At 43.2% G+C, this 23,696-nt stretch overlaps 1 protein-coding gene across 2 annotated transcripts in view; it reads left to right on the top strand.

Annotated features, from left to right (window-relative positions):
• Positions 1-23,696, top strand: part of LOC113585513 (glucocorticoid receptor) — a 38,596-nt gene that overhangs the window by 3,947 nt on the left and 10,953 nt on the right. For both annotated transcript variants that reach the window (XM_027023038.3, XM_081718654.1), the window contains exons 3-5: positions 19,122-19,288; positions 20,721-20,747; positions 22,108-22,224. In XM_027023038.3, the coding sequence (XP_026878839.2) occupies positions 19,122-19,288; positions 20,721-20,747; positions 22,108-22,224 (311 nt within the window). The remainder of the gene's footprint in view (positions 1-19,121; positions 19,289-20,720; positions 20,748-22,107; positions 22,225-23,696) is intronic.

Raw genomic sequence — 23,696 nt, 5'->3', positions numbered from 1 at the left:
ATGAGCAGTTGCTGCTTAATAACTAGAAGGCCTGGTTTAGATTTTCCAGTTCTCCATATTGTTGTCATTGCTCCATTTCAGATAAGGAGCTACTGTTCGCTACTGAAGCAAGTCTTGCTGATGTTTGATATCAGTTTGATATTACATGATATGTAAAAGTAATTATAGAGAAACTATATTTTTGGCATTAAAAATGAACCTTAAATGTTAATCATAAGATAAGGATATGGGCTTAGAAAATAGCCTAATTTATTGTTTTTTTGTTTTTGTTTTTTTTTAGTTTGTTAATCAACTTTCACCTTTTCAGTAAGAGTTACTTTTGTGCAGTACACTGTTGCCCACCAAACCACTGATCTGTAATTTATTATAATTATTTTTTTAAATTACTGTTAAACTGCAATAACATTTTGTCCAGTGTTTCGAGCACTGAATTGTCAGTGGAGCAGAAGGCTCGATAGAGACTTGCTGGAGCTCGCCCACGTGCCTGTCCCTCAGGTAGTCCTGGAGCTCACCCACATGCCTGTCCCTCAGGTAGGCCTGGAGCTCGCCCACGTGCCTGTCCTTCAGGTAGTCCCTCGACCACAGCCACCCGGCCTCGTTTACGGCTCTTGCTTGTTGATCTGAGATCTGTGTGGGTGCCCTCTACCTCTGTGCAACCCCTCCTTCCCCAGCTTAGATATGTGAGCCCCATAGATCTGTCCTATCTACAGCATGGCACCCACTGGGGGAACCAATTAACATGACCCCCCCCCCCCGGAGGCGTTGCCAAAGCCGCCTGAGGCCCTTATTTACCATGTCATATTTTCATTGCGACAGCTGCTGAACTAATGTCAGCGTTTACCCATCATGCGCTAATAAATAGCTACATTAAGAGGTGCAAAGAATGATTCCAGGTCTGAGGTGCTTAGTAAATGTTAGCTTTCATAATAATGATGTTTCCATAGGAGAGTGTTGTGAAGATTTGCTGCAGCTAGCACAAGGTGCATAATAATATTCTGAAGCTAGATAATAATATTCTGATGCCATTTTAGTGTAATGTCATACAGTTTAATATTTTAGTAACTTTGTCTTGATGAAACTAAAGAAATTATGCAATTTGTACCAGAACTCACAAGTCAGATGGATCATTATTTTGTACAATTAACATTTCTGGAGTCATCTCAAAAGGATTGCCAAACCTGCCTATCAAGCCTGCTTGAGAGTGTGCATGGTGCACAGAAAGTCCTGAAAAAGGGTTTTGCGTCAAAGGCTCAGCAGTGTTGCATGTTAAACATTTTTGTAGTGTGCTAGGAAAGCCAAGTTAGTCAGTGTGCATTTCTGGTAAGATAGGCTTGGACCATAGCTGAGCTACAGACGCCCAGTCAGTGGACGGGATGAAGCCTGCCTTGAATATTCTACACAATCAACTCCTTTTTTTCTCTCTCTCTTTCTGAGATCCTTGAGCTGCTTGCCCCTGTGAATTCATCATTTCTGTTTTCTCAAACCCACCTTTCGGGCATGACCGTGTACCAGGGCGAGTTTGGCATTGTCATGACACGACAGGCATCCCTCCTGCTTCCACCACAGCGTTGTTTGCACACCGGTTGCACAAAGTAAGTTTGTACACTGTTACTTTAGTCTCTGTGAATGATTTGGTGGGTCAATATGTCACCGTTCATGAAGGGGAATTCCATGTAATTTTCAGTAATTACCACCGGTAAGTGGTGAGTGAGTATACTACTGGCCAGATTACATTTTAAAAAGTCATGGATTTTACAATTGGACTTTTCAGTATTTTAAGGCCTCTGAAGGAAGGCCTCTGTGGGGTCTAATGTGACTAAATGTGACCGGTGGGATTCAAATCTGGGCTCAAACAGAGGCATTTGCTTGACAAACACTTTGCACCAGTAAGCAAACTGGTGAAGTTGGCCACGAAGATCAGTAATTACATCATATAAAGCTAAATCTCAGAAAATGTGGAGTCGCAGTCCCCTTCCCAAAAACAGCTACGATTTGCCAGTTGTGGTCTGTGGTCACTGCCTTATTAGGGTTGAATCTAGAGCTCTCAAGACATCTTTCTCTTGCCACTCCTGATCTTTCGGCTGTTGTAGAGAAGCTGAATGACTGCGTTTTTGATAAATGTTCAACTAGAGCTTTTGAAAAGCTCAAAGATCAATTGTCTTGAAATAGAGGCTCTATAACCCAGGAAAACCCCAGGCCAGAACCTATGTTTGGTGGTTTCAGATTTTATCTTCTCCAAAGCATGTGTGCTTTTAAATAGTCAGTGCAAGGGATGTTTTCAATTTCAGCTCAGTCAGTATGCAGCAATTCGACTGCAAGAAAGCCAAAAAAAATTTGAAAAAGAAAGAGAGAAAAAAAAAAAAAAAAAAAGAACCGACAGGTTTGAAAATGATCAAGCCTGCATGACCAAGTGCAACACTGCAACTCCCGGGGGGGGGGGGGAGGGGGGGGGAGGGGGGGGGGGGTTGACATGTAACAGTCCCTAAAAAAAACCTTGATCTCAGGCACTGATTTCAGGTTTGTTGATATTTGAAGTGCAACCTAGCTAATCCTTTTAAGAACCATGGAAGCTCAGGAACCAAAGTCAGGAAAAGTCACTAAAAGGTGTGCTGGGGTGTCTTCTGTGCAGTTTGTGCTCGTACTCCGGTTTTCTTACTTTTAACAGCTGTGCCAGAGCGTACCAGTCCAGTCAGCTTATCAAAAAAAGTGTTGGGAACTGTACAGTAAACTAAGTGTGGTGACCTTAAATATCACTTTGTGGCCTACAGTGACTAATAATCTACTTGAGTGCTTAACCTGTGTTTTAAGTGGCTAAATGAGATTTACAGTTTGTATACTTAGATTTACATGTAGATTTACAATATATTTTAAAGGGATTCATTGTTGGTTTTTTTTTATATATAAGTTCTTACTTCTGTAATTTAACATGGATGGCATTTTAACATACTATTCTTTATTTCTTTGATCTACTGCCACCTGTTTATTTTAATTGTATCTTTTGCTCGCCAAAGAAGGCATGAAATGTGCATTTCAAAAAGAAAAATGTTCATCAGCCTTCTTTGATTGAGAAAGTGGCTGTTTCGTATTACAGTGGTACCCTTGAGCAGGATGTGGCAGAGCTACAAAACAGGCAAAGGCGTAGATCGTGAGATGGATCAGTGAGCAACTGTTGGCTCTGAATATTAACATGATAAGAGCGACGATGGCGACGCCGTGTTGAAACGGAGCCGCTTTGTTGACAAACCAAAATGGTGCCGCGTGGGAGGCCACACAACAGCTCCTAACGGCTCGAGTCCTTGATGCGTGAGGTTCTTTTTTTTTTTCATGTTTTTAAAAAATATTTATACTCTTCTGAGAATCCAACATGCAGATGTGCTGGGTAGCTAAAGTACAGTAAATACTTGGAATTATGAAATGTAATTCGAATCTGTCTCTGTCGAATCCGTAGAATTGGGTGTCGGGAGTCGGATCTGCTGGCAGCTGCCCAGTCGTCATTGGTCTGACTAGCAAATGAAGGTCCATGTTGCATTCCGAGTTATGCAAGCACCGTGTCATTGGCACGGGGAAAACTTCGCCTTATACCAAAAGACGGTAACCACGATGAATCCTGTTGGCTCTCGCCCACCGACAGTGCTTGTTACCCTCCCATCCTGAGCCAGGCTGGTGCCCACCCCTGGCAGTTATGAAGCAAGTGCCAGACGGGTAGCACTGCTCTTCAGAGGTCCACCCTACGGCATGCTTCGTGCCAAGTTCCCAACCCCTCCTTTAGAATTCTTCAGTTTCTTTCAACTTCTTGTTTTTTTTTTTCCTCTTTGTTTTGCTTTGTTTTCTTTAGTTTTGCTTTGTTTTTCCAATCCGAATATCAAGGTGATGGAATTTGCTGCAGCAGGGACTTTGATGATGCTCTTATATGCAGGGTTGGGGGGGGGGGGTATATTTGCTTGACTCCACCCCCTCCCCAGCTAGTTTGTTGAACAAGAACTGTAGCTGTTGAATGATTACAGCACGGGGATGCTTCGCCCACTGACCTCCTTTGATTTGTATGCGGAGTCCTCACATGGTGGAGTGCAGCTGTGCCATAAGCTTAACACTTAGTTCACCCCCCAGACCTTCCCTGTATGTCTGACATGAAGTGTTTCTGATTCGGGGTCTGACTTCAGCCGAGCATTTGGAGCTGCCAGATTTCTCCACTGTGTATGAGTTTTACATGCAAAACTGGATTATGGCAAAGACTCTTGAGACCTAATGCTGGCTTGTCGCAGGCCAGTAAATTAATTTTTCCACCTTTATGTTCTGCCAGGCTAATATTTTCACAGAATTCTATGGTAAAGGTACTCCACTCGTTATCAGAAGGTTGCCTGTTCAAGCCCTACCACTGCCGTGTTGCCACTGTTGGGTCTCTGAGCAAGACCCTTAATCCTCACTTGCTCAAATTGTATTCAGTCATAATTGTAAGTCCCTTTGGATAAAAGCTAAATGCTGTAAATGTTAAATGTTAAGGAGTCCATTCCCAGCTACTTCCATAAGTGATGTATATGGAAATGCTGCGAGAGGGTGGGTTAGATTGGAGTTGTGTTCACCTCCATAGAGGGGAGGGCTTAAACTTTGGTGCTGTAGTGACATCAGGTTAACGGGCCACGCAATGGTGCATTTCCTCACTGATGAGACATTTAGATTTCATAAGCAAATTTTATGGCGGTGCAGCTTCTTATAAGACACATCTCCGTCCTAACAGTAAAATAAACTTCTGGTAGAATATCTGTTCAACATAAAGGTTGTAGAGTGTCTGGACGCTCTTTGAATCTTTAAACATGTGGCTTATTTCTACATTATATTTATGGTCCCTGACGGTGTTCAGTACCTTGGGGTAATTCAGCCAGGTCAGTTTTGTGTAGAACTGCTGTTAACATGCAACAGAAAAGGAAAACTACTGTTAACATGCAACAGAAAAGGAAAACTCTCAGTTAAAAGTTCAGTTACCCAAATAGTTTTTAACAGTGGAGAAAATGGGGATTCCTAGAATCTGGATAATGATTGGCGATTTCGTGTTTTGTAAGATTAGGCGTTTAGTTTATTGACTGGCAATAAAAGCATGCAATTGAAATTTTGTACGGCTGTGCTGCAAAAGCAGTAAGAAAAGTGAATGTCTTATGAGTTGTGCATGTTTGTCAGAATGCTGTCCCTTTTTGGTTTTTATCTTTCAACTACAATGTGCTGTTTGTTACGTTTGGTTTGTTTACGTTATTTGGATGGATGCCATCAAGCTTTTTTTTTCTTTTTTTTTGTAGTTGCTGAAGCTAAGACATTTTTAATAGGCTCAGTAATTAATACACTACTATTTTACAGTGGTTGTTTTAGATCCAGCTCTAGAGCTACAGTTATATGTTGTACATAATTTAAACAATTAGTTACTGTAATTTTCTCTTAAATGTACCCAGTATTCTAAAATGTGGGATTCACAGTGTTAGTCATGACTGGGAACTTATATGGTTTCAGAGTTATCCATTTTAAAGGCCTTACTGTTAAGCTATTGGCCAGGGCCCCGTTTTCCAAAATGATTGCAGTGTTAAAGATCATCTTAAATAAGAGAGAGAGTGTTCAGTGTAACACTCGCTCTTCCATTTAAACATGATCTTTGTTTTACGGTGCTTTTGGGAAACACCCAGCCCAGAATGTAATGGCAGTCTGCCTTGTGCTGTGTACATCTATAGTGTTTGAGCAGGGCTTAAGTTCAGCTTGGGGGGGGGGGGGGGCAATGAAAACAAACAGAGAATGAAGGTTTCATAACATCTAATTTTAGTTGCTCTCATTCTGGTTTTATCTGCAGTGATCTGCTGTGTTAATTCACCTCTGTTTACCCGGATCTGGTCACGCATCATTTCCTGGGGATCTTGGTGTCAGCGTTATGTGGCTCAGCAGATTTACTCCTTTAAAGAACAGATGTGTAGACCTGATTATATTTGACATGTAGTACACCTTTAATTAGGTTTCTTCTAAACTGCTTTTGGTCCCTGGCATAGACGGGTGACCCAGCCTGATTTTCACTTTTGAAATTCTGGTCTCACGCAGTGAGGGGTTTTTGTTTTTTGTACAAATAAGACCAGCTGTACGATCCTGAAGTCCTCGGAGCGACCCGTGCATTGCGATACCGTGGTGCTAGTGCTCAGACCGGATAGAGGCTGTGGTGCAAGAGATGCGGCAGGCGGAGCTCCCTCCGAGCAGCCAGACCTTTGCCGACGCCTGCGCACACCTCGCTCAGACTCTCCACCAGTCTCGGCCAAGCACCCAATTAGGCAACAGGCCATAACAGAAACTGCTGCTCCCTCTGTGCAGCGCATTTCTGGATGCAGGCACCCTTCAGCTGCCTATCGCTAGGCTTCAACTGATCCCAGGACAGCTTTGTTTTGAGCCCTACCATTACCTTTCTTGTTCTCCATGTAAGCTTAGGCTCATATCGCTGGTTTCACAAAAACAGGTCTGGTGTAGCGTTTGGATAAGGAAGGGTCAAAAGAAAATGTTTTACAATCATTCAAACAGAAGAATGTACATTATCTCTCGGAGAGAGGATGCCACGCTAGCCAGAACAATGCTGGGACTTGTCTTGAGGCAAAAGACTGTTTGTGTTTGTTTAGTTGGTTGGATGGCTGGTGGTGGTGGTGGTTTTTTTGGCTCAGAGAAAGGCATGCATCACCCTCTCTCTTAATGTCACCGGTGGAGGAAGAGCGGTTTGCTGCTCTAAACAGGGCCCGAGCCATCTGCTCTCCGCCAGCAGCGCCACACGCGCCCCCTCCGCGCATCCCTTGGCCCAGGGTTCAGGTTTTGCAGACTGTCCCTTGCTTCGAAATTTGGCTGCCGTGGCCCCGTTGTTAGCACGGTAGTGCGTTTGTTTTGTTTATTTTGAGGTCGAACCCAGAGTGAACTTGAATGTACAGCACGGCCAGGGCTGGCCTGTCAGCGCTGCCGAAAGAGATGCTGTCTGTCGTGCTCATACAGATTGTAGGGACATGGGGGCATGAGTTTAAAGATGGAGCATGTAATACCCTAAAATACCTTGTTCAGTGTCCCAAGTTGCAGGTTTCTCGGTCTGTAGCAATGTTCATCAAATGCTTCATCAAATGCTCCAAAAATGTTTTGGAGCACTTTGAGTTTGAGTAGAACAAAAATATTGTTATTACACTAGATAGGTTATGTTGTTGCATCATAATATAAAACTTAAGGTGGTGTTTTACAACTTTGTACGTTCAAAGCTGTTAAACAAATAATTTTTTTTCTCTCTCTTCTGAAACTTTCTAGATTTAAGGTTTTCTAGTAATAGCAATAATATGTTGTTAATCTCTGGTAAATTTCCCCCCACCCCGGTTTATTGATTGACCGCTGTGTTCCAAAATCTTGATCATTTTCCCATGCTGTTATTGACTTAGAGGTCTCTTTCTTGTTGGTGTCTTCTTTTTTGTGTGTTGACCCCATGTGCCAGTCTCTGAGTCACGTGTAGCGTAAAGCTTTCTACCGGTAAAATGGCACCCCAGCTCTCTGTTTTCCATTCCCAGCATCCTACGCATTAGCTGCAGCACTTCACCTTCCCCTGTAGCCAGCACCTTCCTCTTTGCTTTCCCCTCAGATGTTTGCTCTTCTCTCTCGAGCACGTGCTTGTAGTCCGGACTCTGTCCCCCACCTACTTTGCTGCACAGCATTAAAAGAATTTAACTCTTGCTGTGACCTTCTGCCCGCCACCTTTTCCCTAGCCTGGAAGAGGCGCTTTTCACCCAGTAATTACATTCCACTCAGCTTTGTTTTTCTCTCAGCAAAATTTCGCTTCTCCCCCCCCCCGTTTGGTTTTGTTTGTTTTGTTTTCTTTCTCTCTCTCTCTCTCTCTCTCTCTCTCTTCCCAGGGAAAAATTAGTTCCCTGCTCGCTTTTGTCGTGAGGCTGGTGAGCGATGGCCAGTGGTCACACGGGTGTTTCCTGCCACTGGTATCGGTGTGCTTTCAGCCCAGACTGCTCGCTAGCTCGGAAGTGAAAAGGTTAAATGATGTCGTCTGCAAATCACAGTTGAGCCATTTTTGCACTTTAATGAATGGATTAGATGTTTGAAGCTGTGCTGAGTATCAATTGGTGACCTCATCTGCAGAGCCACAGTAGTCTACTACAAGACAAGTCATTGATTTTTAACGCAGGTCTCCATAGCATTGGTTGCTATGGAGAATCACTCAGGCTTGTGCGCTAGCTTGGGTTTACCTTTGATGACTTCCTCTCAGATAAGTTCTGCCTTCATGTGGCATCACTATAGTGTATATGTTATTCTGCACAATGTTACGTTACTTCATGTTAGATGTTAAATATCAACCAGTGTGGGTGCCCATAATCCAAGTCAAGTGCTGAGTGGCTTACGCCTTCGTAACAACGTTCCAGACCTGAGGAATGGACATAATGGTAATGAAGTTTAAAGTGCAGTAATATAGCTAATGATGATGTAGATTTTAATTGGATTGCATGCTTTGGTCTTTCGTACTATTTCAGAATTTCATGCTCATGATTTTCTTGTTTTGTTTTCTGTTTTGTTCTGGTTCACAGAGTCTGGAAGACATAAAATGGTTTGAGTCATCAGCATGTAGTCTGAAAGGAAATTAAATGTTATAGGGTGATTTACTTGAAGGTGCTCCTTTAAGATATGGGTCTTACCTCAGTTTATTGGTGTCTGCGTAGTGTTGCCGTCAGTGTTTTGTCTGGGTTAATGACTGGCAAGTATTAGGAAAGCAAATGGGTGTCGTGTATCCCCGCCCCGCCACAACAAGCTGATGATCGTCGGCTTTGGGAGATGGAAGCCAGGTACGGGGATCTCGTAGGTCCTGTAGGATCGGGCTGTTGGCTGCGTTCTCCAGATCTTCCATGGTGTAGACTTGGAGATGTCACAGAAAGCCTGGAGATCTCGGTTGTAGGTGGGAATTGGCAACAACTAACATAAGAAACAAGAAACTTTTTTTTTTTTTTAGCTAAGCAAATCTATCACTTGGCAAGAATACATCTCATGGTTGAAAGGGTGATGCAGGCAAACAATTAAACAGGGAAAATGTCTGCTTCTGGGTTGATGTTCTTGCAGTTGATTGATATTTTTATATTTTCTTCGTCCTTTGTGCACAGTCCCTCCGTCTCTGCCCTCACTTGAACAGGACTTGTTGGCAGCTGAAATGATGGGTGTAGAGCTCACTGCAGGTTGCATGTCCTCTGCCATCTACAGCTGACAATTTAAAAAAAAAACATTTTTTTTTTACTTCCTCTTCCGCATCTTCAGCTGACCCAGTACCTTTCTGTGTGTGTGTGTGTGTGTGTGTGTGCACACGCTTGTGCACGCGATATATTGGACTCATTTATCATATGTAATTCAATATGACTCGGAAGAACCCGAAGGGTTTTCTCCTGTAAACGTCTAGTTGGCGCAGCTAGCCCATTTAATCAGAAGTCTTGAAATTCAACACAGTTAAAAAAGTCTTTTGAACCAGAACTCTGATAGGCATGCCTGTTGGGAATAAAACAACATTGTCTAGGCTGTTAAATGAAGCTTCGAGTGATTGACGTGTGAATCCTGAATTTAATTTAGTTTTTTTGTTTTTTTTTTGTTTTTTTTTTTCTGGCTGCTTGCAATCTAAAAGCTTTATTTTGACAACACAAATAATGCCACTCACACCTGCCCTGTTTCTTGTTTTTGATTTCTTTATTGGGGAACCTTTGAAGTCTCATCAACCTTACTAAGCCAACAACAAAGTCATTGCTTTTTAATAGGTTCTTGTGTGGCTGGGAGAAGTTGCAGTTCATTTAAAACCAGTTGCCATTCACTGTCATTCATTCGTCTGACTCAGTCATTTGACTCATCTCGGAGAATCTGTTGTTTGACACTGTGTAGCTTTTGAAAAGTTTACACTGTCTTGTGAGTTGCAAAGCTAGTTCCTCTTCCCTCTTTCACTGTAATACTGTCTTCATATGAATGAGGCCCAAAGACTCAGCAATGTCTGAGTTCCTAAAGAACCTCAGTTGTAATGTCTTGATTCCAGTGTAAGGGTGTGGCATTAGTGTGGTTTACGGCACTTCCTGGGCTCCGTTTTAACCAGGTCCCACACGGAATCTTCACTCTGCTTTGTGGCTCTGTGCGAGTGAATTTGGGCCAGGCAGCGCACACCGTGCGGTTATTGGAAGCGGAGCATCTGTTGGTCACTAGCCCTGCCACTCCTCCTGTAGGTGCCCTTTACTAGACCATGGACCGTATCCAAGATGTTCTACACTGCATCCCTTTCCGTTCAGGCATAGAGGTGTAGCTAAAGAGTCCAAATGCTTTGAAGTTTGAAGAGGACCTGCCTTTTTTTTGCTTTCTGTAGTTCAAGTTTAGAATTCTTGCCTAGATTCATTTTTCATAACAATCTTTTGTTAGCTAGTTTGGAAATCTTTAAAAATAATTAAAAAACTGTTGTTTGCTTTTTGAGAGAATGAGTTTTTGCCCACCCACAAAGGATTTTGTTTTTTCTTTAGTGAGATGTTTATCCATTTGATGGGTGTGTTTATTCTTCAAACAAGTACTTATGTTGTCTTGCATGCACATTTATCAAGCTGTGTAAACAAATAAGATTGAAGGCTTTTGCTACTCACATATTTCCTTAGCAAAGATAAACAGGTCAGCAGAACCAATTAATACCCCTTTTTCCATAACAGTAAAAAGCAGTTACTGCAATCTTGACAACACAGGAGGTAGAAGAAGCCAAGGACTGACCTAAACTACTTTAATGTGTCACACCATACAATAAACAATGTGTCACCATCAGCCTTTTTGGAGCTGTAACGTGTTAAATGAAGGGTAATCTCATAAAAGCGAGAGGGAAATGGCCCAGTGTCCGCCAGCTCCCTTGCCATTTGTCTGCTTTAGCGCCAAGGACATGGCAGAGTGTAATTGAATTGAGTTCTCTCTGTACGAGCCATGAAATCTTTTATTGCTGCCCCTTGGCGGTGAAAGGAAGCACTCTTTGAACATTTACTTTTGGCAAAGTTACTTCGCCGCAAGCCACGGTGACTCAGCATGTCAGAAATGTCGTGCAAATGTCACTGCTTGCCTTGAACATCTGCAATAGGAGTAATGTTCACGCAATGCCAAGGTGGAGCCGATATGGCATCCTGTTCATTAAAGTTCCACAATTTATAAAAATATCATTTGGGAGCAGCACAGTGGCTTGGTGGTCAGCATGTTTGCCTATCATCACTAAAGTCTTGGGTTCGAATCTGGATGGATTTTCCATGTTCTCCCTGTGTCTCCATGGGTTTCCTTCCACAGTCCAAAAACATGGAGCTTAGGTTTATTGAAACTAAACTGTCCTGTATGAATGTGAAGTGTGTGTGTATGTCCAGTGATGGTTGGTGCTCTGTTCTGGTCTTAACCACCTCCTATACCTGGAGTAGTCCACTGGGAGCTATGGTTTCCAATAGAGATTACGCTGTGTGCCAATTGGCTGCTGCTTCACATCAGTGTGTGTGTGTGTGTGTGTGTCTGAGTGATTGATTGATTATAAAAGTTGTTTTTTGTCTGTGTCGTGTCCTTGGATTGGAACTGATCAGTGTGCTGACTACAGTAAGTCATCAGGACTGTCATTCCATACCTCAAGCATGGGTGAAGATTTTAGCCTTTCAGGAGCCTTGTTCCTATTCCTCTACTGCCTGTGCTGCACAATACATGCACATGATGTAATTTTCTCCACACCCAAGTTTTGCATTTTGAAAATATCATGCCATCAAAATGATCATGTCACCACCCAGAGGGTAAGTACTGGGTAGTAATCTAAATAGCCAGTAGCCACGTTTATTTAAAATCCCATGAAAATGTCACCTCTAATTAATTAGATTGTATTCGGGAAACCAGCAGGCTAGAGATGAGGGGCAGGTGCAGTTTCAGGTGAGGTCCTAAAATATGCATCACCTAAAAAATGCATCAGCATTGTAGTTATGATGTTCACCTTTGAAAGTCAAGTTATTTGTTCATCAGTTAAAAAACAAACAAAGATCAGAACAAGTTGGTTTCATAAGATCCTGTTTACTCCACGTTTACTGTTGTCCTCAAAAATCAATGAGAACTCAAATTCAACTGAATGTATGTAGACATTTCATTCTTTTTTTCTTTTTTTTCCCCCCTTGGTAATGTATACAGTCCTCAGGGATGGATGTGAGGGGTAGGGGGTGGCTTGTTGTGTCCCTACCCTGTTCAGAATGGTCTGTTTGAGTGCCTATTACTTGAAATGAAAATAAGCCACTGCTCACCCCACCCCCTTCTTTTGCAGAGTGTGCCGACGCAAGTAGGCTTTGCGGCCTACCCTCACAACTGCTGTGAACTCTTGATTACCTGAGTGGAACCCAAAGTTCTTAGAGACACTCAACTAACAAACTAATAGCATTAACGTTACTGTGCAGAAAGTCACTTTTTAAGAATGACCTAATACTGTATTACATCAGCCATTAGTATTAGCTAGTGCTAAATGGCCAAAGAAACACAGTTAGCATTATTTCTAATTATTTTCAAAATACTTAATAATTATTGTTCTTAAAATATGTGCAGTTTTGCCACACAGTTGATATTGAGCCCTCTTTTAGTAAAGGTTTCATTGTCAGTCCTGTGTTGTACTGAAAAAAAAACCCTTTTATTGGAAAAGCTGTCAGATTCAAAGTAGTTAGCACGCATATACAGGTTTTTGCCAACTGTAGCTGGGACATAGCCATCAAAAGTCAACTTTGTTCACTCAGCAGTTCTGTCCTGTGACACTGGGAGCTAATGGTGTGTTAAGCTGGTGTTTTCAGCCAACAACAGAGCAGATTTCATGCTTAGCTTTTATCTTTGGCATAATGCTAGTGGGTCTGGCATTTGTGACGGGGGAAAAAGGTGCACCTTCAAATAGATACTTCTTAAGTGGGTGGAGATGCTCAGATGGGGGCCGGTATAATTCTAATGACTCCCCTAGTGACACGTATAGGGGAGCTAAATTTGAATGGCTTGTTTTAGCCCATGTTTTCTGATACATGCAGCCCACAAAACACTGACTGGGTTGTGAAAAAACTGAATGTATGTGAAAAGCCCTGAAAAGGTGAAATTTTTCCTAATTTGTCACCTTCAGCAACTTGCCTAGATTGATGATTTGGTTCAGAATTTTATGGTCGCTATGTAAACTGACATTTGGCAGTATACACTGATTGATGCCAAGTAGACCTGAAGTTCAATTGCCAGTGTTTTAGGTGATTGTTGTTTAAGCTTTATTGCTGGTTGTATTCATATAATGTAAAGAATTCATAGCTTAACCTATTTATTTCACTATAGTAAAAGGCATTCATTTTTAAGCCAGGTACTTGCTGTCATATAGATTCAGTGTATTCTGGTGCCATATTGATTGTATTAAGTAAGCTTGTGATTCAGTTGAGATCTCACTTCTTCTGAAGAATGTCACTGGAATGAATACTGTCATGTTTTAGTATTATGCAACTGAATTTTGAAAAGGCTGTATGGAGAGAAATTCTCCTGATGTGAGTCATGTTCAATTCTTAGCACTTTGTGGTTATGGAAAAGTTATTCACAATGGATATTTATAAATCTTACTGTCTGAGAACTTCTTAATAGCCTACTCTGTAAATACCAGGAAATTCATGCCTATTTACCTTGTAAGTCCTTAATCTGTTATCTGAATTAGCCAAACAACATATCACTATATATAAAAATAGTTTTCAGCTTTTACATGGAATTCCTAACCCCTTAAATAAATAATCAAATCATGGTAAGGTACTCATTATTGTGTTTCACAGCAGTGGGTGTCTAATTAAATGTCAGTTGGTCATATTTGGGCAAAACGTGAGGGCGCTGGTGTTTTTTTCTGAATGAGCGTTCAGTGTTTCACTGGCACCTTGAGTAGAAAATGGCAGTAATAATGAATTAACCCTGAGCATTTGGCTCATCATCCATTCTTGGTCAGTGGGATTGATTATGAATACAAGCATCAGCATGTTATAAGAAGTGGAAGCTGGATAACAATAGTAAACCTAAGAACTATTCAGATGTGATTGTTTTCTGGACATATCTCTGTAATTTTACCATGAGACCTCTGTAATGTTTGACTGTTTTGTATATGATAAGAAATCTATAAATTACAGAGATGGAACTGTCCACTCAGTTTAAGCATTACCACACACACCAAATCCATGCATAATACGTAGATTTTGCTGGTCAAAAATATAAACCACTATTCATATTTAAACATCATCCATCTAGGGCTTTTATTATTTAATTTCATTGTATTATTTGGTCTAAATTTCTTAATCACTTGTCTGGAATCATACAAAATGTTGATATTTAATAAAAACACAAACTTGGGTTTGAATGTTAGCAGGCTAAATCGATGTAGGATTATTTACCTACAGCTGCTAGAAGGGTCGCTCCTCTGAGATGGCATGTGGTAGGTAAATACTTCCTCCAGTTCTTCTCTGCTTGGAACAAAAGTGTGAAAACTCATTTTCCTCAAGATATTATAGAATATTTATTGGCATGGCAGTTCACTCAGGATTCAAATAACCTGGGGTTATACTTTACCGGTCATTTCATAGTATATTAGACGGCAGAATCGTTACTGACATAATGGATCAGGACAGGACTTAAATTACTGAGGAACATGGGTAATAATTACCTTACTCCATCGCCCCATGTAAAACAAATCCTGTCCTAACAGGACTTTAGAATCCTAATTTAACTGTTCGTCATCTGCCTTTAGGCAACAATTTGAAGTTCAGTGTTGTTGTAATATTGTCTCAGCACTGAGTGAGGATGAAGTATGCTTTTGAAATGCAACCCGCTCTTCTCCGGTGAGCAAAAGCTTCCCCTCACACTGATATTCCCCAAACTGGGAGTGTGTGAATGCGGTCGGGAAGTGTAATATCTCACATGTGCGTGTCTGGGTAGATGAATCAGATAATCTCATGATCTGCGTGACCTCCTTTATTCCGCACAAGTGCACGGGGAGGCCATTGGCCGAGGCTGGAGGATTGCGAGAGCAGGCCTGGCCGTAACACGAAACTCATATAACTGCCTTGCCCTGCCTTGCCTCAGAAGGGAGGCAGGGATGACTGGGCGAGGGAAACGGGGGGCAGGCGCTGAACTTGGCAGCTGGAGTGGAAATGCAACTCTGATGCGCTCTCACAGTAGGAGGGCCCATCAGAATGCCTTTCAGAAGGTTCTGAGCTGAATAACTTAAGAACTCCCTTCAGGGGATGTTGTCTTGCTTTTTATCCAGACACACCCGCAGACGATCAGAGATGGAGCATGAAAAGCCCACAACTGGGTTACGGTCATGTGCACTTGAAGGGAGTTTGATATGCTGCATGCGTTCTTGGTTCCTCAGTCTGAGGTTGCTGAAATGGTGAGGGTTCTTCAAATACCTGCATGATTCTCAATTAAAATGTAATCATAGTCCTTACACAATGGTACATGACAATACAAAGATTTTGTTTTCATTAGACTGGACTTTGGATGTGCAAAAATAATAACCAGCATCATCAGCAGGCACATGGTGGTGCATAGTGGGCAGCACATGGTGAAAAAAAAAAAAAATATTTTAAATATTCACCACTTTTAAGTATTCCTTTTTGTCTCTTTTAAGCAGGCCCAAAATTATGCAAGAACAACACAATTGTGCAAGTATAAAATCATTAAGAAACCGCCAAGAATTGTTTTTTTCTTTAGTTTATTGTGATGTGAAATGATGTAATATTAAACAACACTTGAAAATGAATCACCTCATTAGCTCTTTTAGTGGACGTTTCGGGTGCTGGGTGGAAGCTTGTATTTTTGTTTGTGTTGTAGTCGATCAGCTGAAACAAATTTATCATACTGCTGCTTTTAGTTGTGCCTTTTGACATACCTTACACTTTTCATTAATTTGTTCCGCATCTGACTTTTCAAATTCCATACTGGTCACAGTTTCCCCTTCAGTCATGGTTCCCCTGTAGCTTTGTTTTTATTTTATTTTAGTTTATTTTTGTCTCTGCCCTATTTACACCTTGTCTTCCTGTCTTGTGTTGTTGGTCATTGGTGTTATCTCGTGTTTCACTTTTTATCTCCATTTTTACCATGTGGTCTGGTGTCTTGCCTGACCACAGACTGTGTTGATGATGATGATGATGATGATAATGGATTTTCTGAAATAAATGTCGCTCATCGTCGCATGTGTCCTGCCACAGTTCACTTCATGTTACCAAATCTCTACCGAGCTCCCTTCATGTTACAGAATCACTAATAAGCTCTTCTCTCTGGACTGCTGCCTATTTTCCTTATTATACCTTTCTTAAAATCTGGTCACATTTTGAAAATTGTGTTAAAACATTAATTCGAATTAATTCATGGAAATCGCCAAGGCTTAATCTGCTTAATCTGCAGGACAGGACAGGACGGTCAGGGCACCTGCAACCTGGCATTAAATGTCTGTATGCAGCAGTACCACATGACTGCTTAAGTTCCTCACTAATGATTAAATCTATCTTGAATGGGAACGACTGTGTCCAAATGTCTCCATAGATGACAAGCTGTCAGCACAGTGGGCCAGAGAACCAGTGGAGATAACATGTGTATTGACTTGTGTGTGTCTGGGTGTGGTGGTGGATATGCATTGGAGGGTGTGCACTTGTGCGTACTCTGCAGATGAGCAGATGCACCACATCTTCACAGGCTGGTATGCGAGGCTTTTTTCAGTTTGTGGTGCCATTTGTGCAGTGATAGATCGCTAGAATGGGATGGCAAGCCTTTTACGTAGCACTCCGAAATGGAGGCAGAGTGCTAAATGGCGTGAGCCCTGAGTCTGTGGCTCCCTCTGACCCTGTCCCTCCAAAGTACACATTAGCATTGCCTCATATTAGGGAACCTGCGTCGGTTGATGCCGTTCAGCTGCTTAGCTCTGGTGTTTGCCATGGGAGTGGGTGTTTGGTTGGGGGCAGTTCCCAAGCCCACGTGTAACATACCGTTGCCGTCTTCTGCTGCAGCCTGGAGATATCCGTGAACAGCCAGATAGTCATCTGATCGTCAGCAGGAAAGGGAGGCAGACTGAGCAACAGCAGGCAGTTGTTTGGAAAAGTGTTTAAAGGGTTGATGAGGTGGCTGAGAGACATCACGCTTCCTATAGATACTTTAAATAGATATAGGGCTGTGCAGATATTTACACTTCTAATATTTACACTAATATTTACACTTAGAAGTTAGATATTTGAAAGGGAGTTCAAACTTTTTTTTTATGCTCTCTTGTGTGCTGTGCTGTCTGTTTGTCTGTTTGTCTGTTTGTTTGTTTGTTTGTTTGTTTGTTTGTTTGTTTGTTTGTTTGTTGTCAGGCTATGCCCAGCCTGACAACCTTCACATGTAGGTGGCAAACTGGAAACCTAGATCACTCTGCACGTGTGCATGCTTGCATCTAACTATGTGTGTATGTGTGTGAGACCCATGTGTTAACTAGTAAATAAATTAGTTACTTGCATATGAGAGGGCAATTGAAACCTGCATCCCACATTCTGCAGGGCTAAGCAGACACTGCAACACTGTTTTCCGTAGGTATTGAGGTTCCTGCCCTATTTTTTTTTTCCAGTACAGCACAGTAACCACATAAAAGCCACTAAACAAGCAGACTTACATTATCACTGTATTTTCAAAAGGTCATTGCTTTTGGTTGCAATAACGCTAACTCTGCTTTATAAGTTTAATATGCAAGCCCACATCCTAACGCTCAACTGCACCAGATTTAAGAATTCTTGGACCCGCTCGAAGGCGCCACAGTCGTGCATGAGTCACACAGCACACACGTTGCCGGGCTAGTGCGGGAAACCCACGGCCGTATGATCAATGGACCACAGGAGGCAGAAGCAGCGGCTTCACGATTTTGATCCGCAGATGGACCTGAGCCAGTGGAGTCCAAATCTGTCACTATGTAAACTGCTAAGTGTCCAGCACAGAAGTCCACAGAGAAGCCGACCCCGTCGGCCTAAAGAGTCGCCTGATCAACCATTCCCTTGGGGGTGGCGACGGTGCGTTCACCGAAGCCGCTTTCACCTTGTGTGAGAATGAAAAGAATGCAATGTCACGACTTGCCACATTGCTAATATTAGCTGACATTTGTCTTGGAAGCCATGCAGCACTTGAAGTGGCAACAGTCTGGACTGCGTGAGTCTGCTTCGGTTTGCTTTTTTTTTGGGCAGTGGACATAATGATGATTCACATTGCTGTAAGGTCGTTCCAAGCGTAGTTCCGAAAGTGAACCGACGGGGCGGGGGGGGGGGGGGGGGGTCACCTGCCGATGTCCAGCCCATCCTCCCTTCACATGAATAGTATCATCTGTCCTGTGATAGTCCCAGACTGCCTGCAGCTTGAATTTAGGTAAGACTTGTTTGAGCTGCTTGTCCCTTTTGTCAAATATAAACATTCTTTTGGCAACAAGGGCCTGAATAGTGCTAAAGCAAAACAGTATCCCTTAACGTGAAACCATTATCTCCCTTTGTTGTGATCTTCCAGTCAGTCAGGGTGGGGAATTTTTTTTTTTTTTTTTTTTTTTTTTTTTTTTTTCTCTGGTGTTATGTTGGGGGTGTCTGGTGGCGGGTGGCCTATTGTATGCCTTGTGGATGGTGGTTAAATATGTTTTGTCACTAGACAGCACCTTGGGTGAACACAACCACATGCTGTGTTTGGGTTATAGTGGCCATATCAGTGAACTGTTTGAAGCTCCATGCTGGGGATCTTGTTCTGGTGGTTGTTGTGATGGTAGACTGTTCAGAGGGTTCTTGGGTCAATATTTGAATAAATATTCATTACTGCGCAGTAGACTCGACTTGTCCATTCATATTTTCTTACTATGGGTCATAGTGTTTATAATTATACATCTGTTTCTCTAGTAGATTGCTTGCTGGAACAGCCTTAGTCATACAGCTTTGATACGTTTGTATCTTTTTGAAGATATGGTTTCACCAAATGTGTTGCCAGTACACCAATTTGCCCAGGCAATTTTTAGATTTTTATAATCACCTGGAATTGGGATCCAGTTTGGTCCTTTAAAATCATACTTTGTTCTTGCGTCTCTGCTCACCCCACAGCTCAGCGCCCCGGCCAGATGGTCCCACCACCTCCTCTGGCCCCGCCTCCGGCCCCGCACGGCCCACCTCCAAGATCTGCCTTGTCTGCTCAGATGAGGCGTCGGGATGCCACTACGGCGTGCTCACCTGTGGCAGCTGCAAGGTCTTCTTCAAAAGAGCTGTAGAAGGTGAATGTACAAGATCCTTCCATGGTGCCATAACCCGCAGGGCCCCGCCCCCCGTGACCAAAGACCCAAACTCAGTTGATGCACAGTGGTTGAAGCATGCATGTGATTGTTGCTCTGTTTGTTTGTTTTTGTTTTTTGTTGTTGATTCTTTTTTATATTGTTTTACCACTAATCTAATGTAGCCCTGTTTGTGTGTGTGTGTGTGTGTGTTTGCAGTCCCTAGTCTGTGTTTTGCAGTCAAATGCTTTGCCACAGTGATGAGTAAAGTAGTAAAGGGCTGCACACGTTTTGGATATCGACATTTCCATGACATACAAGCGCAAACAGTTGATGCCATTTTGCAGATATGTACTGAGGGTGCGTTTCATTGGCTCAGCCTTTTCCAGGCCGTCTGCAGGCACTGGGTTTTAGCATTAGCGTAATATAGCATAAAGCCAGAGCACGTTTCCTCATATCTCAACTGTAAGGAAAGTAGGAAGTTCACATTGCAGTATGTCATAGGTGCTGCAGAGGCAGGTGGCAGCATCTGTATCCCACTGACAGGAAAACAATCCAAACAACCTTTTTTGCCCTCAAACAAGGGTGCGTGCCGTTCACTTTAAAGCTTGAAGACATGATGTGACGAATTACAATCCCCTCCACCACTATCACAAATTTATTTTTCTCATCTCTGCTGTTGTGAGAATCACTAAATGCTTCCGTATATCTGCAAGGGCTTCACCACGGGCCGCCGTAAAGCGAATTTCCGCCGAACACCCATGCCTCGGTCTGTGCCGACCTAGAGCCCACCGCCGCTTTCTGTCTGACCTTGCCTCCGGCCCCGGGGCACCACAGCTACAGTCACCGCATGCCCAACTGTGCACCCCACCACATCGAGTCTCCATCTAGTAACAGAGTACTGGTGACACCTCAGGTGTGAATAGTGCATGTAATACTAGTATAGGTGAGCAGGGTCCCGTCATTATGCACGTCTTCAATTCAATTGACCCGTCCTGCTTAGAAGAGTAATCCCAAATTCAGTCTGGTTGTCTCTTAGATGCACAACCTAAAAAGCTTATACAAGATTATGTTCGCTTATATTACAAAAATGCTGATATGCTGAGAAGCATTCAACACAGAAACGACCTTCTGGTGTAGCAGGTCAGAATTGCTCTCCCATCATAATGTGAACAGAAGGCTGTTCTTGCCAAGCAGGCCCAGTATAAATAAAAAAAATAACAGATATGAATGAGAAAAAACAAAACAAAACTGCAAGCATTTATTTACATAAAGCACATAAAGCATTCGCTCATGACAAATGATCTGCCACTTCAGCCTGTATCACGGTTGTTGTCATCAATGTGTACTACATGACTTGAGCTCTGTTTTCGTTTATATCTGTTATTTTTGTTTCTCTCCCCCAATTTCTACGGTTGTTCTGGCAATGGTGAAGGATGGAGAGCACGACAAAACACAGATGGTAAATAAACTCACCTTTTAATCATGCTTCTGCTTCCTGTTATGCCCCGCCCCCATCCCATCCATCTCCCCTCCCCTTACAACTCAACACGTAATCTACTACGCTCGGTTTGCATGCGTATCGTGATTTGTTGGGTGGGGGGGAGGATCCCACAGTAATCTCGCTCGACTCGAGTTCCAATTGTCCTGCGTTATATGACCACAGTGAACGAGTGAATTATAGTGGTCCGGACCATAGACGTCTGGCACCATCAACGTCCTAGAAACAAAGTTTTCCATTTTGGTGTGGTCGTTTGCCTGCCCACATGGCTGTTCCATTTGAGTTGTTGGGTTAAATCGCTCAAGGGTGGGCTGAGCCCATCAAAACAGTTTAGGGGTGGAGGTGTGGGGGGAGGGGACTCGCAACAGTCTGCAGAATTATGATGAGGCTTAGTCTTTCTGTCTCATCTTTTTCTCAACTGTCTCAGTTCAGTGTAGCTTCAAAGGTCCTGGTGTACTCTGTTTCAGAGAACTGCCATTGTGCCTTTTTGTGTGTGTGGAGGCTGGAAATGTCAATTACGAATTGTAAACAGGCTCTTTAATTGCGACAGCAAGTTGCATTAATCACAATGTTCTGCTGAAGGTAAATTACAAACAGCGGACACTGCGTGCCGATTGGCACGATTTGTTCAGCTCCAGAGGGAAAACATGGCTAAAACCATCTCCCCTGACTCTAACGGGCGGGGGTGGCTCTTCCAGCGTCATGGGATGTGCTTGGCAAATGTTTGTCTGGGTGCTACCAAATTTGTTGTGACACCACATTGGTCATGACAGGCTACGTACAAATCTTATGAGGGACATGTGTGTTCCCCATGCTGCAGGTTGGCATGTGCGCCTGTCGCCATTTGCGTCACCTTGCAAAATCAGATTCTTAATTGACTTCTCTTACTCGCAGCACATAAACGGGCTTTTTTTTTTTTTTTCCCCCGCCTCCATTGTCCGCACTCTCCTTAATTGGCCTGTAGCTCTGTGAGGGCTGGTTGCCCAATGCACTGCACAGGTCAGTACTGTCCTTGCTATACTGCAGACCCGACCCTTCGCCTTTACCAGCCCAGGTGCCTCAGAGCGTGGAAAACGGCGCACAGCACCGAAGAGTCTGATGCCCTGTCTGTAGATGTATTTAACCTCCTCTAAGTCAAATGCTTCAGCAAGAGTACAAGCCGGAATACAGTGTCGGAGATCACATCTCAAAAACCCCGTCTGTCCAGCTACCGGATTACTGTGGGCCCTATGCTGTTTGTCTCTGCGGTGGGGCTATGGGCGGGTCACTGGCCACTCTCTCGCCCCTCACCCCGGCCCTCTCTCTTGCCCCTCTCTTGCAGGCCAACACAACTACCTTTGCGCTGGGAGGAACGACTGCATCATCGACAAGATCCGCCGCAAGAACTGCCCCGCCTGTCGCTTCCGCAAATGCCTCCAAGCGGGCATGAACCTGGAAGGTAACGTTACCGTCTCTTAATCCCACCTGCAGCCCCCCCCCCCAACTTTGTTAATCCACATGAAACCCACTGGCGCAGGTTCAATAGAGCTCCGCCCTCCACAGGACTGCGTCCTGCAGGAGGCAGCAGCTTTCCCGGGCAGCGGCCCAGAGAACACAGCACACGGTTCTCGAAACGGGACCGTGCCACTTTAAGAACATGGCAGCAATTCATCCGCCATTATGCACTTCGTGGAGCACACGTGCACTCATCTGTTTGCTTGCCAGTGTAAAACTGTGCATGATGCATTTGTTAGAAGCTTGGTGGTGGGGGGCGGTGTTAAACTGGTGTCTACTGATGCAACAGTAAGACTACTGAATCTGGGGTTCAGTCACGCTCTTAGTTGCCATAGAAACATTTATAGTGCAAAATTAAGGGGGTAAAAAAGAAGGATAAAATGAAACTAAATTGAATGGTAACCTCCTAAGCACAAGAGCTGAGTGAATGAATATTAGCGTGGAAGCCACTCTGAGGTAATGTTAACGAAATTGCACAGGTCAGGTTTTACGATATTTCATTGTGATGTGGGGAGATGAGGCCGTGTACATTCATGGCGCAGCTCAGTCAGTGACTGCTAGCCTGGCTCCAGCCCCCTGGAGCTTAGCACTGCGGTTTCAGCTAGGCCCCTGACTTTTATTGGCCAGGCTTTATTTCGGTGCAGTTTTTAGCCAGAGACTCACTCATGAGCATCAAGGTGCTTCAACCAGGCTGCAGAATGGGGGGAACAGAAATAAAATGCTAAAGCAGCCAAGAAGAGTACAACATAGGTAAATATAGAACATCTGTCCACTTGCGGCCTACTTTTTAAAAGAAACTCCCACTCTGTTCCTTTCAGCCACTTTATAAGGTACACAATCCTATGATTGCATTTTATAGGTGTACAATTACTGACTTTAGCTCATCTGTTGTATGTAGAGCATGGTGCTGCTAACACCAAGGTCATGGGTTCGTTTCCCAGGGAGCGCACGTTCTGTTCTGCGCTCATGGCAGTGGCTGTTGCACTGCTGTAGAACAGGCCAACAGTGTTGGAGATTTTAGATATGGGTGTCAGATTCAAAATTAGTTATAATGAATTTTTTAGAGCAGACGTTGTCACAAAGCAGCTCTGTGAGCGTGTGGGTCCAGATACATAATGAGGACGCCGAAGGAGACAGTGACAGTAGCACAAGAAAAACTCCTTGGGTGGGATTGAGGAGCAGATCTTGGGAGGACTTTGGTTTGATTGCTGGGCAGTGAGTGACCTGCACCTAAACATATCCAGTGTGGAGTGTTCTTTTTTTATTACTGTAGTGAGCTGAAAATATTCCTAAACGTTAATGTATCAGAATGTAACAGAACTGTGGCATAAAGTCGTAGTTGTAATGATAAAGGGAAAATGTGCCCAAACTTGCACCAGAACAGGGGTAAAAAAAAAAATTAAAAAAATACACTGG

The sequence above is a fragment of the Electrophorus electricus genome, chromosome 8 (assembly GCF_041902795.1).
Source record: "Electrophorus electricus isolate QZ-2024a chromosome 8, ASM4190279v1, whole genome shotgun sequence".
Classification (NCBI taxonomy): domain Eukaryota; kingdom Metazoa; phylum Chordata; class Actinopteri; order Gymnotiformes; family Gymnotidae; genus Electrophorus; species Electrophorus electricus.
This window is presented reverse-complemented; position numbering and strand designations above follow the sequence as displayed.